The sequence below is a fragment of the Zalophus californianus genome, chromosome 6 (genome assembly GCF_009762305.2).
Source record: "Zalophus californianus isolate mZalCal1 chromosome 6, mZalCal1.pri.v2, whole genome shotgun sequence".
Classification (NCBI taxonomy): Eukaryota; Metazoa; Chordata; class Mammalia; order Carnivora; family Otariidae; genus Zalophus; species Zalophus californianus.
The window spans coordinates 60785635-60803722 of NC_045600.1; the positions used below are offsets into that span (position 1 = coordinate 60785635).

Sequence of the window (18088 nt, forward strand, 5' to 3'; positions counted from 1 at the left end):
TTTTTACAGAAAAACCTTTGTGAGAATAACCTCTTTTTTCTTAAAGCAATAACATTAAGACTTTGTAGTGAACAGAAATGACATGATGTCACAATTAGAGATTTTTTATTTATCTAAACCTAAATGCGTTTGTATCCCACTGAGATGTACATAGATTCAAGGGATAGATTCCTTGTAAATATTCCTTGGGAAGAATGGAATTCTAAGTTATTAAGGCTCTAAATAGAAGCATAGAGGTAGGAAGAAAGATAAATATACCAGTTTCTTTATAGGCAATATTAACCTAACTCCAACTAGTGCTTATCTATAAGCTTTCTTGCTGTTTAAGGTTATACTGAAGATTGACTAACATCTGCTTAGTTAAAATAAATACCAATTTACTAATTCCTAAAATTAAATCTAAAAGGAGAGAAATTATTCATAAATGCATGTTTGGCAAATAATTGATATGGCATAGGTGATTTGTTTTGGGTTGTTTTTGTTTGTTTCAAATTCAGGAAATGCAGTTAAGTCTTTTCTCACTATATATAGTTATTTATTTATTTTTAGTCAATAAAGAGGACATGAGCCCAAAACTGCCCCCTCTTAATAGTGATATTGGCAGCAGCAATGCTAATGTTCCTGATCTGATGGATGAGTTTATAGCAGAACGACTTCGAAGTGGTAATGCCTCAGTAAGTGTTGTTTTATTTTATTTATTTGATTTAGCAAGGAGATTAGAGAAGCTAAAAGATATATACCTGTGCGTGTGTGTTTGTAAATTTTTATTCAAAATAATCTTCCTCTAAAACTTACCCCTTTTTTGAATTAAGATTTTAAATTATACTTTTACAATATTTTTTATTTAAAGACATAAAACAAATAGGCTTATAATTTTCACCAGGGTAAAAGATTAGAATACCTATTTGTTTAACCACTTAGGTATAACCCCTACCTTCCGAGTCTTCCCTCTCTGTTTCGTCTTTGCTCATAGGTTACCTTCCTGCCCACTGCTGACCCTTAGCAAGAAAGATAACAAGAGAGGTCTTCTGACCCAACTCCCATAAGTTTGATAACATAAATATTGATTGCTTATTCATTACAGATAACTTCAGAATAGATTTTGAAGTTACCTTTGTTTTATTAGAATTATGGCAGAATGAAAATAGAAGGAATTTTACCCCTAATAATGCTTTTAATTGTTAAGGAAAGGTAAATATATGTGGAATTGCTTTTTTTAAATGGTCACATTCCACTGGATTTTTTAAAAAAGGTTTTTATTTAGGGGGGCGGAGGTGCAAAGGGAGGAGAGAGAGAATCTCAAACAGACTCTCCACTGACCACAGAGCCCAACACGGAGCTCAATTCCGGGATCTTGAGATCATGACATGAGCCAAAATCAAGAGTCATTTGCTCAACGAACTGAGCCACTCAGGGGCCCCTCCATTTGGATTTGAACTTGTGAATGTCTGTAACTCCATTACATTTACCTTTTATTTTTAGTTTAGTTTTTTCCCTTGAATGGGAAAAAATAATAGAATCATTATATATAATCATTATAGAATAACTTCTTTGCCATCATTCTGTCCTCCCTCCACTATCTCTACTATTTGCTGCTGCTTTTTCCATTTGAATACTTCGCTCTTTCTACTCTCTTAACTTCACTCCATGGATCCTTTTGAGGCTTAAAGAGTCTTAGGCCCAACACCATATCATAACTGGATCTCTACTTTAGACAAACCAACAGTAATTCAGGTTATGGCTCCATACAGTTACATAGATTGTTCGGTTTTACCTCCTCCTACTTCAGACCCTAAATCTCAACGTTTATTGTGGTATTGTCTTGGAAACTCAAGATTTCAGATGTTTAATGAGAATAAGTTTTTTTAATAGTAAGATGTTTCTTGAATTTTTAGACTATGACAAGAAGAGGAAGTAGTCCAGGCAGTCTTGAAATTCCCAAAGACCTCCCCGATATTCTAAATAAGCAAAACCAAATGCGCCCTGTTGATGACCCAGGTGTGCCCTCTGAATGGACTTCTCCTGCCAGTGCAGGGAGCAGTGATCTTATCAGCTCAGATAGTCATTCGGATTCTTTCAGCGCTTTCCAATATGATGGCCGAAAATTTGACAGCAAGTATCTTTTCCTATTTGAGCAATATGTGTTTTTTTTGGTTGATTGTTTTCTGTTTGAGACTGACTTATGGATTATGTAACCATCACCTTCCTCTCTAATGTTACTAGACAAGGGTTCCCACATATTTTGATTTCATTTTTCAGTGAAATTCCAAAGGAAGTTTTAGGGAATTCAAGTCAGGACCACTTTATTTCACCAAACTAAAGCCCCTGAAAAAACAAAAACCACTGTCCTTTCATAAAACAAATGATATTTTAAGACCAAACATAAAGAAAGGAAAAAAAAAATTAGAGCGGACTTGACATTAGAATAAAGAACAGTCATAGCTGTGAGTTGGTGATTTGGGAACCACTATCTAGTTAAGTTCAGTGCTTCAGTATGTTCGGTACAGTTATGTTCAATGTTCCATTACCCAGAGCTTTTCTTGAATAATCACTTCATGTTAAAATGACAGCATTGATATTATTTGGTGCTGTATCACTCCCACATAGCTTTTCTGCTATAATTCTATAATAATTACACTTGGCAGTGAAGAGTACCAAAATTTAAAAAAAGAACATGAAAACCTTGGGAACCAAGTTAGTGAAGAGCTGGGAGATGCATTAGAGAAACATGTTTACTGCTTTCATGGATTATATACTACTTTGATCTCAGAACGGAATATATGATTTAAGACAAAAATGGTTTTTACCACATATGTGCCATTTTTATTATATATACCTGTGCTAGAGATTATAAAGTTCTTGAAAAGCATATTACCAGCCATCAGAAAACCTGGATAAGAATTGTGATGATACATCATATGTGTCTGTTTTTTGTTTTTATTGTTGTTAGTAATAAGCTATGAGAACCTTTAAAAATGTGTTTCTAATTATAAACTGCAAACAGTTAACATTATTTGCACTTGTCTGAGTGGTATATAAATAGAATAGATTTAAGGGGAATGTTAATGTTTAATCGTTTCGCTGAAGTAGTTTTGTCTCTTTTTTTTAAAGATTTTATTTATTTGAGAGAGGGAGAGGAGAGAGCACGAATGGGGGGGGCAGGGGCAGAGGGGGAAGTGAACTTCCTGCTGAGCAGGGAGCCTGACTCAGGGCTTGATCCCAGGACACAGGGATCGTGACCTGAGCCTAAGGCAGACGCTTAACTGACTGAGCCACCCAGGCACCCTGCATTGTCTCTTTTGTAAATACTTTTGTTTTGTAGTTGAGACTTCTGTGTACTAGCATTTCTTCTTCCTTTAGACTTTGGCTTTGGAGCTGATGCTGGGATTACATCCTCTGCTGATGTGGATTCAGGTTCTGGCCATCATCAGAATGCTGAAGAACAGGAAGTGGCTAGTCTAACCACACTTCAGATAGATTCTGAAACAAGCAGTCTTAATCAGCAAGCTTTCTCCGCTGAAGTTGCAACGGTTACTGGTAAAGTTACTCAAGGGAATGTCTTCTTAAGTGCATTTTTTAAGCCACCAAAGAATCTGTTTAGGATTTCATTTGATAGGTTTTAGGTATTACTTATTAGAATTTAAGTATTATGTTTTCATTCATCTGTATGTAACAATGGAGGGAAAAAATGCATTAATATAAGAGTTTCTTAACCTGGAGTCTACTTGGTAAGTTTCAGCGGACTAGCTGAACTCCTAATATTGTATACAAAATTGTATATATGTTCCCATCACTGCATTTCCTGTAGCAATTTTTAAATAGATAACCAAAAAATAGTTGAGAAGTACTATCTTCTTTTCACTGTCTTTCAGTCAGCCCAGATTTTTATAGATTTTTGACAAAATATTTATTATAGAAACTGTAGAGAATACTGCCTAATGGAAGGCCTATTTATCAATATACTAATATTCTATATTTATACAGTAAATTATGCTTTTCAGGAAATTTTTTATGTGGTCAAATATATGATGAGTAAGATCTAAGAAATTCAGTCCTGAAATGCAGGGTCACATTATTGTAAGATTTGGGTAGTGACCCAGAGGGATCCTGAGCAGCTAGTAGCCCATAGATGAGGGGTTTCACTGTATGATCCAAATTTACTCTGTTAAATTTTTTTTTAGCTTTTACTTTTTTATTTGAGAGAGAGTGAGAGAGCACGAGCTGGGGACAGGGTAGAGGGGAGAGAGAAGCAGACTCCCTGCTTGAGCAGGGAGCCTGAGGCAGGACTCAATCCCAGGACCCCAGGATCCTGACCTGAGCCATCCAGGCACCCCTAGAAGTTTTTACTTCTTAATTCTCCCATTCCACATCACCCTCCCCTTTGTCATGACAACCACCGGTCAGTTCTCCATATCTGTGGGTCTGGGTTTTGTTTTGTTTTTTTTTTTTAGATTCCACATATAAATGAAATCATATGGTATTTGTCTTTTTCTGTCTAACTTATTTCACTTAGCATAATACCCTCCAGGTCCATCCATGTTGTCACAAATGGCAAGATTTCAATAGTATTCCATTGTGTATAAAAACCACATCTTCTTTATCCATTCATCCTTCAGTGGACACTTAGGTTGCTTCCATACCTTGGCTATTGTAAATAATGCTGCAGCGAACACAGGGATGCAAATACCTCTTTGAATTATTGTTTTTGTTTTCTTTAGATATATACCCAGTAGTGGAATTACTAGATCATATGGTAGTTCTGTTTTTAATTTTTTGAGGAACCTCTGTGCTGTTTGTTCCAGATTTGCATTCCTACCAACAGTGCACAAGGATTTCCTTCTCTCCACTTCCTCACCAACACTTGTTATTTTTTTATCTTTCTGATAATAGTCATTTTGACGGGTGTAAGGTGATATCTCATTGTGGTTTTGATTGACATTTCCCTAATGTTTAGTGATGTTGAGCATCTTTTCATGTGCCTCTTGGCACATCTCTGTGTCTTCTGAAAAATATTCAGATCCTTTGCCCCTTTTTTAATTGGATTGTTTTTTGTTATTGAGTTATAGGAGTTCTTTATATATTTTATATATTATATATTTATTGAGTTCTATGGATCTTTATGTATTTATATATTTTTTATATATTTCTTCATATATATTCATTTATATATTACATATTTATTGAGTTCTATGGATCTTTATATATTTCTTCATATAAATAGGCCCTTATCCAGATATATGATTTGGAAATACCTGCTTCAATTTAGTAGGTTCCCTTTTTGTTTTGTTGATGGTTTTCTTCACTGTGCAGAGGCTTTTTAGTTTGATACAGTCCCACTTGTTTTTGTTTTTGCTTTTGTTTCCCTTGCCTGAAGAGACATCTAAAAAATACCACTAAGACCAATGTGAAGGAGCTTACTGCCTGTGTTTTCTTCTAGGAGTTTTATGTTTTCAGGTCTTCAATCCATTTTGAGTTGATTTTTTGTGTATGATATAAGATAGTGGTCCAGTTTTATCCTTTCACATATAGCTGTCCAGTTTTCCCAATACCATTTATTGAAGAGAATATCCTTTCTCCATTGTATATTTTACCCTCCTTTATTGTAAATTAATTGACCATGTATGCATGGGTTTTTTCTAGGCTCTCTGTTCTGTTGATCTCTGTGTCTGTTTTTATACCAATAGCACATTGTTTGAATTACTACAGCTTTGTAGTATAATTTGAAATAGGGAACAGGATACCTCCAGCTTTGTTTTTCTAAAAATTGTTTTGGCTGTTTAGTCTTTTGTTGTTCCATACAAATTTTAAAATTATTTGTTCTAGTTCTGTGAAAAATGCTATTGGTGTTTTGATAGGAATTGCATTGAACCTGTACATTGTATTGGGTGGTATGGACATTTTAACAATATTAATTCTTCCAACTCATGAGCATGGAATATCTTTCCATCTATTTGTGTCTTCTTCAGTTTCTTTAATCAGTGTCTCATAGTTTTCGCTGTATAGATCTTTCACCTCCTTGGTTAAATTTATTCCTAGGTATTTTATTCTTTTTGATATTATAAATGGGATTGTTTATGGTTCATTATTAGTGTACAGAAACATAGCAGAGTTTTTACGTATTAATTTTGTATACTGCAGTTTTACTGAATTCATTTATTCTAACAGTTTTTTGGTGGAATCTTCAAGGTTTTCTATATGTAGTATCATGTGGTCAGCATATAGTGATAGTTTTAATTCTTCCTTTCCAATTTGTCTACCTATTATTTCTTTTTCTTAACCTAATTGCTGTAGCTAGGACTTCCAATACTATGTTGAATAAAAGTGGGGATAGTGGGCAAGCTTTCAAGTTTATTATTGAATATGATATTAGATGCTGGTTTGTCATATATGGCCTTTATTATTATATTGAGGTACATTCCCTTTATACCCAGCTTATTGAGACTTTTTATCATAAATGGGTGTTGAATTTTGTCAAACACTTTCTGCATCTAGTGAAATAATCATGATTTTTATCTTTCCTTTTGTTAATGTGGTGTAGCACATTGGTTGATTTGTGGATGTTGAACCATCTTTGTCTCCCTGGAATAAATCCCACTTGATCATGGTATATGATTGTTTTTATGTGTTGTTGAACTCAGTTTGCTAATATTTTGTTGAGGATTTTTGCATCCATTTTCATTAGGGATATTGGCCTCTAATTTTCTTTTGTGGTGTTTTGGTATGAGAGTAACACTGGCCTCATAAAATGAGTTTGGAAGTTTTCCTGTCTTTGATTTTTTGGAAGAGTTTGAGAGGGATAGGTGTTAAGACTTCTTTTTTTTTTTAAGATTTTATTTATTCGTCAGAGTGAGAGCACAAGCGGGGGGGGGGGGGGGCGGCAGACATAGACACCTTTGAATGTTTCGTAGAATTCACCAGTGAAGCCAGGTGATCCTGGAATTTTGTTTTTTTAGGAGGTTTTTGATTACTGATTCAGTCTCCTTACTAGTGATTGGTCTATTCAGATTTCTGTTTCTTCATGATTCAATCTGGAAAGATTGTACATTTCTAGGAATTTATCCATTTTTTCTAGGTTGACCAGTTTGTTGGCGTATAATTATTCATCATAGTCTTCTTATGATCCTTTGCATTTCTGTGGTATTGGTTGTAACGCCCTTTCATTTCTGACTTTATTTGAGCTCTTTTTTCTTCTTGTGGGTCTAGGTAAAGGATTGATTTTTATCTTTTCAAAGAACCAGTGCTTAGTTTCATGGGTCTTCTTTATTGTCTTTTTAGTCTCTTATTTCATTAATTTCTGCTCTGATCTTTATTATTTCTTTCCTCCTACTAACTTTGGGCTTTGTTTGTTCTTTTTTTTTCTAGTTTCCCTAGGTGTGAAGTTAAATTGTTTGAGATTTTTCTTGAGGCAGGCCTGTATTGCTATGAAATTCCCTCTTAGAACCATTTTTTGCTGCATTCCATAGATTTTGGTATGTCATATTTTTGTTTCATTTGTTTCTCGGTATTTTTTTTCCTTTAATTTTTCATTCACCCTGTAGTTATTTAGTAACATGTTTAGTCTCCATATATTTGTAGTTTTTCTGGTTTTCTTCTGGTAGTCGATTTCTAGCTTCATAGTGTTGTCAGAAAAGATCCTTGATATGATTTCAATCTTGTAGAATTTATTGAAACTTGTTGTGTGACCTAATATGTGATCTATCCTGGAGAATGTGCCATGTGCACTTGAGAAGAATATGTATTCTGCTGCTTTGGATGGATTGTTCTGTACATATCAGTTAAGTCCATCTGGTCTAATGTGTCATTTAAAGGTGAGCTTTCTTTATTGATTTTCTGTTGGAAAGACCTAATATTTTAGGGGCTTGCTTGGTACTAGTAGCACTCCCATACAACCACCACAAATTGTTCAATATAGTATTAATTTATGTTATACATAATTTAAATTAACAGGAGTTTCTGCTTTGTGCCAGACACTGTACTAGGCACTGGCAGTACGTCAGTATGTAACACAGATACAATCCCTGTTCTTACAGAGTATATGCACTAGTGAAGGTATTTGAAACTGAGCAGTTTCAGGTCAGTGTGATAAGTGGTATAAGGGAAGGTACAAGTGCAAATAGCGGAGGCTACTTATTTACCCTGGATATGTCAACACTGGGTAGGCTTCTCAGGAAGGGGTGTCTAAGGTGAAACCTGAAAAATAAAAAGTTAACCAGACCTATAAGAACAGGTTAAGGGCTCCATGCAAAGGAAAAACATGTGGAAAAGGCCAGAGGTATACTACATATTCTGATAAATACCAGCAGTTTACTTTCTATGACTAGAACTTAAAAGTACTAGGGGAATTATGGAGCTGTAAGAAAGTTACAGAAAGTCTGGAAAACCACACACTAAGAAGTTTGGGCTTATGCTGTGGCCAGTAAAGAGCCATAAAATCCACAGAAGGATTTTAAATGAGAGAGTACCATCAGATTAGATTTTTAGATTTTTTTGCTGCCTTACGAAGAATGGATTGAGAAGGAAGGAATGTGTGTGTGTGTGTGGTGGGGGAGAGACTGAAGACTGGGGACCACCAGGGACCACTGTACACCAGGCCAGCAATGATAGTAGCATATAGAGCCACAGTGAACAAGTTCCTCTTCTCTTGAATTGCTCCAAGTCTGAAGTAAGTGAAATAGAGTAGCAGTGGGTCCTAGAGTTTCTGTAGCTGGACCAGGAATGGGAGTAGACATTCTCATTCTGACCGATGGCTTCTATGAACTGGTATGTCCAGTTCTGATTCCATATGAGTCCGATGGAAGAAATCAAATGAGGCCCCTAGATACAAAATCTTGTACTGTATTATGATTTTATTTACCTCTTTGGCCAATTTATAACCTGTTCTATCCTTTGATGCTGTTCAATTGTGTTTTATTGGGGTTTTAAGCATTACATCTTAGGTAGAAGGTGTTGAATATTCTCTTTATGGTAATTTTTATGAAATTGTCTTTACAGGTTCAGAAAGTGCTTCTCCAGTCCATTCAGCTCTGGGATCCAGGTCACAGACACCTTCCCCTTCCACACTGAATATAGATCACATGGAACAGAAAGATCTGCAGCTTGATGAGAAGCTCCACCATTCTGTTCTTCAGACTCCAGATGACCTAGGCAATATTTGGAAATTAGATATTTGCCGTTTTTCCTTTTAGGGCATCAGTGTTAGGAGATCTTATTATTTAAATTATTTAAAATTTTGTTTTTGAGAGGGATAAGTTAGAGACAAATCAGTTGATTTATCACTATATAATGAAGGTTCTGTAGAGTAGGGAGATATTAACAGTGATGGTTAAAACTGCAGTGTTTTTTGTTTTATTTCATTGGTTTATACCAGACTCTTATTTTTTATTATTGTGAAAGAGAATTTGGTAACTTTTTGATAATACAGTCAGTTATTATACACTTCATGTGGAAAGAGAAAAAAGTCAAACATGAGGCGTAAAGGACTTACGAAGAGTTACAGTGAGTGAACTTGTAAATTATGAGGACACTGAGATACTATCAAGTAGGAATAATCTTTACTAACTTAGTAATTATTTTGCCTTTTCCATTATATACACTGAATAGAATAATGGATGTTTCTTAAGCTGGAGGAGATCTATAATGATATCTAGCTAAACCATCTATTTTACAGTGAGGAAGTGTAGCCTTAGGAAGGTTACTAAGTAATTTGTACAGCGTCACATAATTGAGAGAAATGAGGCTAGGATTCAAGGTTACCTATATTTCTTACATATAATCTTGCCAATTTTATTAAACAAAAGAAATATAATTATGGAATTTTAGATTATGTTTAAGTTTTAGTAAAAATGTTAATTTTCCCATGTCATTGTGATATCCCTTTTAATGCTAGGCCTGACTTAATTGTGAAATATATTTCTTTGGAAGTTGTAAGTACAAAGAAACAGGCTTATGAAGTCTTCCTATAGGAACTGCCTTCAGCCTGAGATTTTCTATTAATTGATGCTATAACCTGAAGTAGCCATTTGATGAAAGAGGGAGTATGTACTTATAAATATGATCTTTAGATCAATTATAAATTTCTATCTGGTATCTGCATCATTTTCTCCTTAGGTAAATCCTAGTACAGGCGGTATTGAATAAATACTGCCATAAAAAGGAATTGTGAACTGGTGAGGTTTTGATCTTATCAGGAAAAAATAACACTAATGCATATTGACTATTGACATTTTAAAAATTCACTTTTGTAGATATTTAAGTTTGTTATTTTGACTCCTTTGTATTTTTGTGACCAATTCTTTAGAGAAATTACTGACACTAGTGTATTTTTTTCTACAGAAATCAGTGAGTTTCCATCTGAATGTTGTAGTGTGATGGCAGGGGGTACACTCACAGGATGGCATGCTGATGTTGCTACTGTAATGTGGCGAAGAATGCTAGGCATTTTGGGAGATGTCAACGCTATTATGGATCCCGAAATACATGCTCAAGTTTTTGATTACCTCTGTGAACTTTGGCAAAATCTAGCTAAGGTAAAAAAATAAATAAATAAAATAAAATAAAAAGAGGAGAAAGAAAGAAGAGTGTTAAGACGTAGAAGCCTTAGATCTCATTGCCACCCACCACCCCCCTTAACTATAAACTGGTTCCTACCAAGGTGAAGTCACTTATCCATGTTTATATAATTAGTGCTAGGAACTGGAATTGAACTCAAGTTTAAGATAAAACTGGAAGAACACTTTTATTGGTTTGTTGCATTTTATTTGAAAATTACAGATTAGAGATAACCTTGGCATTTCAACTGATAACCTGACCTCCCCTTCACCACCAGTTTTGATTCCTCCACTGAGAATTCTTACACCTTGGCTCTTCAAGGTAAGCTTAATATATATATAAAACATTAATTTAAAAGATTCATTTAGTAAAAACGATGTAGTCAGTTTTAAACATTTGATAGACTCTTTAGCTTTTGTATAGTCTTCTAGAACAGTTAGTTTTTAACTAGTCATTGGGGGTTATATAGAGAGTTAAATGGGCATAGCAAAATTATACAGGTGCATCATTTTTACTTATTTAATAAAACAAAAATGAATATAGAATTATGTTTCTATTTAAGTGAAGTGTAAATCTCAAATTTGTGTCAGAATGTGCTGTATATTTTTAAGGACTTAATTCTTGGGGCACCTGGGTGACTCAGTCGGCTAAATTTCTGCCTTTGGCTCAGGTCATGATCCTAGGGTCCTTGGATTGAGCCCCCCATCCGGCTCCCTGCTCAGCAGAGAGTCTGCTTCTCCCTCTCCCTCTAAAGCTCCCTCTGTTTGTGCTCTCTTGCTCTCTCTGTCAAATAAATAAATAAAATCTTAAAAAAAAAAAAAAGATTTAATTCTTTTGAGTATTTGATATGTTTGGTGCATTTTCCTAAATGAAACAGTATGTGGTTATTCATACCTATGTTATTTCATTTTAATAGTAGTTTCAATAATCCTAATAATTGATTCATTAAGAAATTGGGCCAACATAGAAATAAATGAAAACAAATATATAGCTTGCTATATTCAGTTTAACAGTATTTGTTTTTGAGTATTAAAACCAACATTTTTGAATTGTAGGCAACCATGTTGACTGATAAATATAAACAAGGTAAATTACATGCTTACAAACTTATCTGTAATACAATGAAAAGAAGACAAGATGTTTCTCCAAACAGAGATTTTCTAACACATTTCTACAATATAATGCATTGTGGATTACTTCATATTGATCAGGTAAATATATACTTTCTAACCAATTGCTTTATAAATTTATCTTTGATTCTTGATTGTTTAACTCTTAGCTTTTAAGGTCTAGAATTAAAAATACTCTTTTATGTAGTCATTTTATTTACAAGTTTCTTCTGTTTTGTAACCTCATTTGTTCTTGAAACGTAGTTGAAAAGCTGTTACAGTTAGGGAATCAACTTGTTTATTAAATGTATCTTTCCTCTAAAGTTAAAGTAACTAGTTTGCTTTTTTAAGATATTAAGCCATCTTTTGCTTAGACAGACATGTTTCTTTAATGTCCTAATGTACTTATTCTTGGGCATTTTGTAATTGTTACTTAATAATTGGCACTCGAGGCATATGGATTTGCTCATCTAGTCATGCAACAGTCAGTAGTTTTTTCCAGTCTAAGAGTTAGTTAGCACATCACATTTTCTTATTTCCATAGATTGTATTAGCATAGTGACAGTTCTATTGACTTGGCATTTGTATCAGTGCAGTCATTACATTAGCCAATCATAAATATGACTCTAGAACATTACTTTAGGAGTCTTGATCCTGGCCATAAAATTAAAAAAAAATCTATGGGAGGTTATAAGTCATGGTAATGAAACATTTTAATCATAATGTGGTTAAATTTCACTTGCAGTTCATTTAAAGAACATTAAACTAATATCAAAAGAGGTAATTATATCTCTCTTCCCAAAAAATGAAAATACTTCTCACATTAATTTGAAATAGCACTTACAATGTACTACCTTATAAACATGTCTCAAACAAAATGACACCTTTAATTACTTGACAGAGAGACCTTTTATTTAGGATGAATCAGATTGAGTAATACAGCATAAAACACTGCATCCTCATGTTGAATTCCAAAGGCGAAGTGAATGAATAACCAAGTTAAGAATACTCCCTCAATGGGGCGCCTGGGTGGCTCAGTCGTTAAGCGTCTGCCTTCGGCTCAGGTCATGATCCCGGGATCCTGGGATCGAGCCCCACATCGGGTTCCCTGCTCAGCGGGAAGCCTGCTTCTCCCTCTCCCACTCCCCCTGCTTGTGTTCCCTCTCTCGCTATGTCTCTCTCTGTCAAATAAATAAATAAAATCTTAAAAAAAAAAAAGAATACTCCCTCAAAAATGCCTCGGTCTGTATTTCTGAGGCTAGATATTTGTCATCAAAGGACTTCAGTTTATCTAATGAGAATTCTTCCAGTTGCCACATAATAGGTCATGAAACTTGAGAGATCAGAGATCTGACATGGAAGCAAGTAGATGAGAGAAGGAACCACTCTGCAGTTCAGTTTTATGCTACGAAAGCCTTGTATTTTCAACGCTCTGAAGCAAAGAGCCTTCCAGTTTGCTCTCTAGTGTGGAAAAAAAAATCCTATATTGATGTCAGTTAAACAAATGTGTTTTAAGTTTACTTTCCTTTGACAGAATATAATACTAAGCATGGATTATTTAGAAGATTTAAAATCAGTCTTTCCAATTAGGCAATGTATAGTAATTGCCTATTTTACTGTTTCATATGTTATCTATTTTTAAGGATATTGATTAGCTGATACCCAAGATTAATTTAGGATATTCTTTTCCCCTTCTTTTCTTACTCCTAAGGATATTGTCAATACAATCATCAAGCACTGCTCACCTCAGTTTTTTTCACTTGGTTTGCCTGGTGCCACAATGCTTATTATGGATTTTATTGTAGCAGCTGGTAGAGTGGCTTCTTCGGCTTTTCTCAATGTAAGTTTTTATTTCCCGTTCTTCATAATATAACAGACTGTAGTTAAACAGGACTCAACTAACAAAGCAACAAAGGAGGAGCCCTTGTTAATAAATTTAACAAGCTAAGGTTCAGGAAAATTTACAGTTTAACTGAAGTTGCTTTTTTTTTAAGTAAATATTGAAATACAAGAAAGTACTAAAATTAGTTGATAAATTGACACATGAGCTATAAAAATGGATTAAATCTGATAAGCAAAACAAAATTTAAAAATTGAGGAAATCTAAGGAAACAAGTAGAGGGAGGGAAGAAACTAAAGAGAGGGCAGTGGGCCATAGCAAAAGAGATGGACCAGAGGTGAGATAATTCAAAAGTATGCTCTAGGAGTAAACTCTAAACTCTGAGACAGCATGTGAGGATTATGATAACAGTTATGGAGCTGTGAGACATGCCAAGTAACTCACTATAGTTGGAATATGTTCATATGTAACTAGAAGAGATAAGCTAAAGAGGAAGACAGCTAGTTTACTGTGCTAAAGAGGTTAGAGTTCATCCCAAGGAAAGAATGAGTAAGCATTGAGGGATTTTACACAAGCAGTGACATGATCAGATTTCTACTTGAGAAGGAGCACTCTGGCACAAAGTATAAATGAGAAATAACAATTAATTGAAAGTCTACTAGAATAAACTAAGAGTTTTGGGGAGAGAAAAATCAGTCCTACTTGACCATCATTTTGTAACTTAGAGAGCAGTTTAATATATGTTATTTCACTCATAAGCTATACAAAAGACTAACTGAACGAGAAGGAATTCTATTTGTGGTATAGAAAGCTGCCTATTCGAGATCCATGAGAATATGTTAGGAGGGCCATTGCATGTACAAGGCAGGAGCTCAAAGATGTCAGGACTGAAATGGAAAGCTGGACGACATTAACTTATACATGTTATTGTAGGCCATGAAACTGGATGCAGTCACCCAGTGGAAATGTTCACATAAGGGAAGAACCTGTGTTTATAGCTAGTTATTAACCCTGTTTCTCCAGTTATGTAATAATAGCCATAACTAGTGAGAAAGACTGCATAGGAAAACAAGTTAAACCTGACACCTTGTCCCTACTGTAAGGTTGAGGTTAGTCTTTTCCTTTGGATGATGTTGGAAATACACAGTTCAGTCTTCCTCTTTGGATTCCATTTTAGATCCCATACACATCATCATCTTTCTGTTAATGGGTGGCTCCTTTCTTCCCCTGCCAGACAGATTACAAAATAATTGATTAGATTTTGCCTTTCTTAATTATAATCACATTACAGTATGCTCCCATTATATCCACATACCTGAACATTCTTAGCTACCTTATCCAACTTTAAAGAAAAACCCTTAGCTAATCTCTTTTAAAATACTGGTTTTGATCAGTTTCACTTTTTATAGCGAATTTTATTTTATTTATTTAAAGATTTTATTTTTCTAAGTAATCTCAACACCCATCGTGGAGCTTGAATTTACAACCCTGAGATGAAGAGTCACATGCTTTACTGACGGAGCCAGCCAGGCACCCCTATAGCTAATTTTAAATTGGCATGGTGTCTACAAGCTTACCCTAACCCTTTTATGGGGTTGTCTTTTTATCTGCAAATCTGGATTATTTTTTAAATATGGAAATGAGTTGTTTGGTTGATAATCATAATAAAGTAGTACTCCACTGCCTCTCTAATAACATTTAGAAACATAGGGAAATCCTTTTGGAGGCAGATTCTTGTTTTATGTGATTAAAAGTATTATATTTCTAGCAGATTTGTTTTAGCATGTTCTAGCATTTGTTTTAGCATTTAGTATTTCTAGCAGGTATCATTAAACATATAAATTAATATTGTAGGTATTTTAGTTAATAAAGGAATATATTAGTAGGTGGGTGTTGGTGTTTGATGGACATGCAAGAAGGTAGAAGAAGAAAAAGAAATGCTCAGTGCTGATACTTCAGAGATGGCTTAATACAGCTAAGGAGAAAAGATGAAAAGTTACCTTCATCTGCAGGCCAAGCATAAATTCTGACTGTTTTTAGTAGGTAGTATAGGCATTGCTTTTCTCATGTGCTTATATAATATCATAAAAACCATCTAGACTGGTTGGTGCCTGTTTCTTGAAGAGACAGTTAATGTTTTTATCGTTAGTTACTTTATCTATCCTTAGATAGTGACAAATATAATCTAGTGACATTGGGTCATCTGCTCATTAGTACAATATGTTATGAAGTGTTGAGTTGCCTTTAAAATGAAAGTATTTATATTTTTTCTCAAAATTAGGGTAATTTTATGCTGTTAGCCAAACTATATTATTATTTACAGTCAACTGTGGCTGATTTCTGCTTTTTTGCTGCTCTTAAGGAGAGCTCTGCTGTTTGTTCATTATATTTATTGAAAATAACAGTAGTTTATGTGGAAAGTATAGGTGAAAACCTGAATGTTTTTGTATTTCCAGTGTCCTTTTTAATTTTGTCTTTTGCTCTCACTTCTCTTTGTAATATGGTTAGGTCATAAAGTAACTTTTTTGGTAATTTAATGACATAATCAAATACATTATAAAGATTTTAAAAATCTGATACCTAGGCACCAAGAGTAGAAGCACAAGTTCTTCTGGGATCTTTGGTTTGCTTTCCTAACTTATATTGTGAACTGCCTGCTCTCCATCCCAACATTCCTGATATTGCTGTGTCTCAGTTTACAGATGTTAAGGTAAGAAATCAGATGCTGATTTTTAGTGTTTAAATGATTTTATAAACACAATGTATGATAAAATTTGTATTCTTTCTTTTCCTTTAGAAATCCACATAATTGTTAAAGAACATTAACCAGTCATACCCCTCAGACGCAAGGCTAGAATGTCCATTAGGAGCACAGTCTTTTTTGTATTGATAACTTCTTTGGAAACATTTTCTCATTACTGAATCCATTCATATTATCAGTATCTTAGGATTCTTTCATTCACTCACAGAACATTTATTGAAACATCCTATGAGGCAGATACTATGCTACCTCTAAGGCTTCTAAGATTGAGATGGCACTAAATCTGCAAATTTGACACTGTCTCCTAATTTCCCCATGTGATATATCAAACAGTGTAATGGAATATTCTGTTTTGCTGTAGGAAACTGTGGAATTGGGGTGGGTAATCTATGTACCTGAAGCATAGCTCCTCAAAAGTCATGTTGATAATTTTTTTTTAAACTTTTGCTTTCTCTGAAAGAAATTTTTTCAATCCAGTTTTCTGGATTTCTGCATATACTTTTCATACCACCCATATTTCTCTTTATGATGTTTATAACGTGTAATTACTTGTTTAGTGTTTGATTTATGCTTCAGACAAACACCATAAAGTCTTATTTACTGCTATATCCTCAGAGCTTAACATGCTGCTTGGCATCTGGTACTCCAGAAACATTTGTTAAAAAAGTGAATTTCGCTTACACATAAAATTATGTAGGTCAATGCAAATTTGCAATGGCAGTTAATAAAAACATAGAAATTGAACTCTGGTCTTCAGAGATGTAATATCTTCAGTTTCTTCTATTTTCAGAAGATCCTGAAGGTGAGGGATAGGTAATAGTTTTAATTTGCTTAGGCAAATTAAATTTAATTTTGTCTTTTGCTCTCACTTCTCTTTGTAATATGGTTAGGTCATAAAGTAACTTTTCTGGTAATTTAATGACATAATCAAATACATTATAAAGATTTAAAAAATCTGATACCTAGGCACCAAGAGTAGAGTTTGCTAGGGATTAGCCTAGCTAACTACATATGATCTACATTTCAGAGTGGCCTCATTGTCTTCTGGCCTTTGTATAGATAGTAATGGCTGAAATGATTTAAAAAATCAAACTTTGGGGAAGGGGTATCTCCAAAATAAAAGCTAATTCTAATAATGAAGAAAGCAAAAAGCCTAAGAAAATAATGATTATTCTTAGTCAGAAAACTGGAGATTTAAGGGAAAATTACAGGCCATAGTGGTCATATTTAATTTTCACTGAAACTAGCTCTCTGTATATTCTAAACTGCAGCCACATAGCCACGTGGAACATACCATGCTGTTTTTCAGTTTTGTGCTTTTGAAAATGCATTTCTTTCTGCCTAAACATCCATTATATAGACCTGTTTTCCTCTTTTTGTCTCTCTTAATCACCCAAACACAAATAATCTTAGTCTTTGACCTTGATCATTTGTCAAAATCCTGTTTACCTAAAACCGTTTTGTGAAGTCTTCTATGACTTTCCGAAGTTTACCTGTTTGTTCACATAGAACCTTTTATGTGTCATCTTGTGTTGTGATTGTTTACAAGTCTCCCTCCCTCTCTGGAATGTAAACTTCTTGAGGATAGGTACTGCATCTTAACCATCTATTTCTTTCCAGCATTTAAGACAGGATCTATTACATAGAAAGCTCTTGGGCTTAAACAATAGATTTGCTCAAAGTACCTATTAATTGCGAGCCAGTGGGCTAGATGCTAAGTTTACAAAGATAAGTCGAAGGTACTCCTCCTAAGGAGCTTACAATCTATGTAGCTGATAAGTGCTTTGTGAATTTATGAATGAATGAATGAATGAATGATTTTTTTAAAAA

The 18088-nt window shown here is 34.3% G+C and overlaps 1 protein-coding gene across 12 annotated transcripts in view; it reads left to right on the plus strand.

Moving 5' to 3' along the window:
* RALGAPA1 (Ral GTPase activating protein catalytic subunit alpha 1) overlaps positions 1-18088 on the plus strand; it is a 253551-nt gene that overhangs the window by 118701 nt on the left and 116762 nt on the right. For all 12 annotated transcript variants that reach the window (XR_003515516.2, XM_027568751.2, XM_027568756.2 and 9 more), the window contains 9 exons: positions 550-674; positions 1896-2112; positions 3361-3537; positions 8992-9144; positions 10333-10526; positions 10771-10869; positions 11604-11759; positions 13369-13497; positions 16082-16207. Coding sequence is in view for 11 of the 12 variants with exons in the window: in XM_027568751.2 (XP_027424552.2) it covers positions 550-674; positions 1896-2112; positions 3361-3537; positions 8992-9144; positions 10333-10526; positions 10771-10869; positions 11604-11759; positions 13369-13497; positions 16082-16207 (1376 nt within the window). In the remaining variant the exon portion in view is untranslated. The remainder of the gene's footprint in view (positions 1-549; positions 675-1895; positions 2113-3360; positions 3538-8991; positions 9145-10332; positions 10527-10770; positions 10870-11603; positions 11760-13368; positions 13498-16081; positions 16208-18088) is intronic.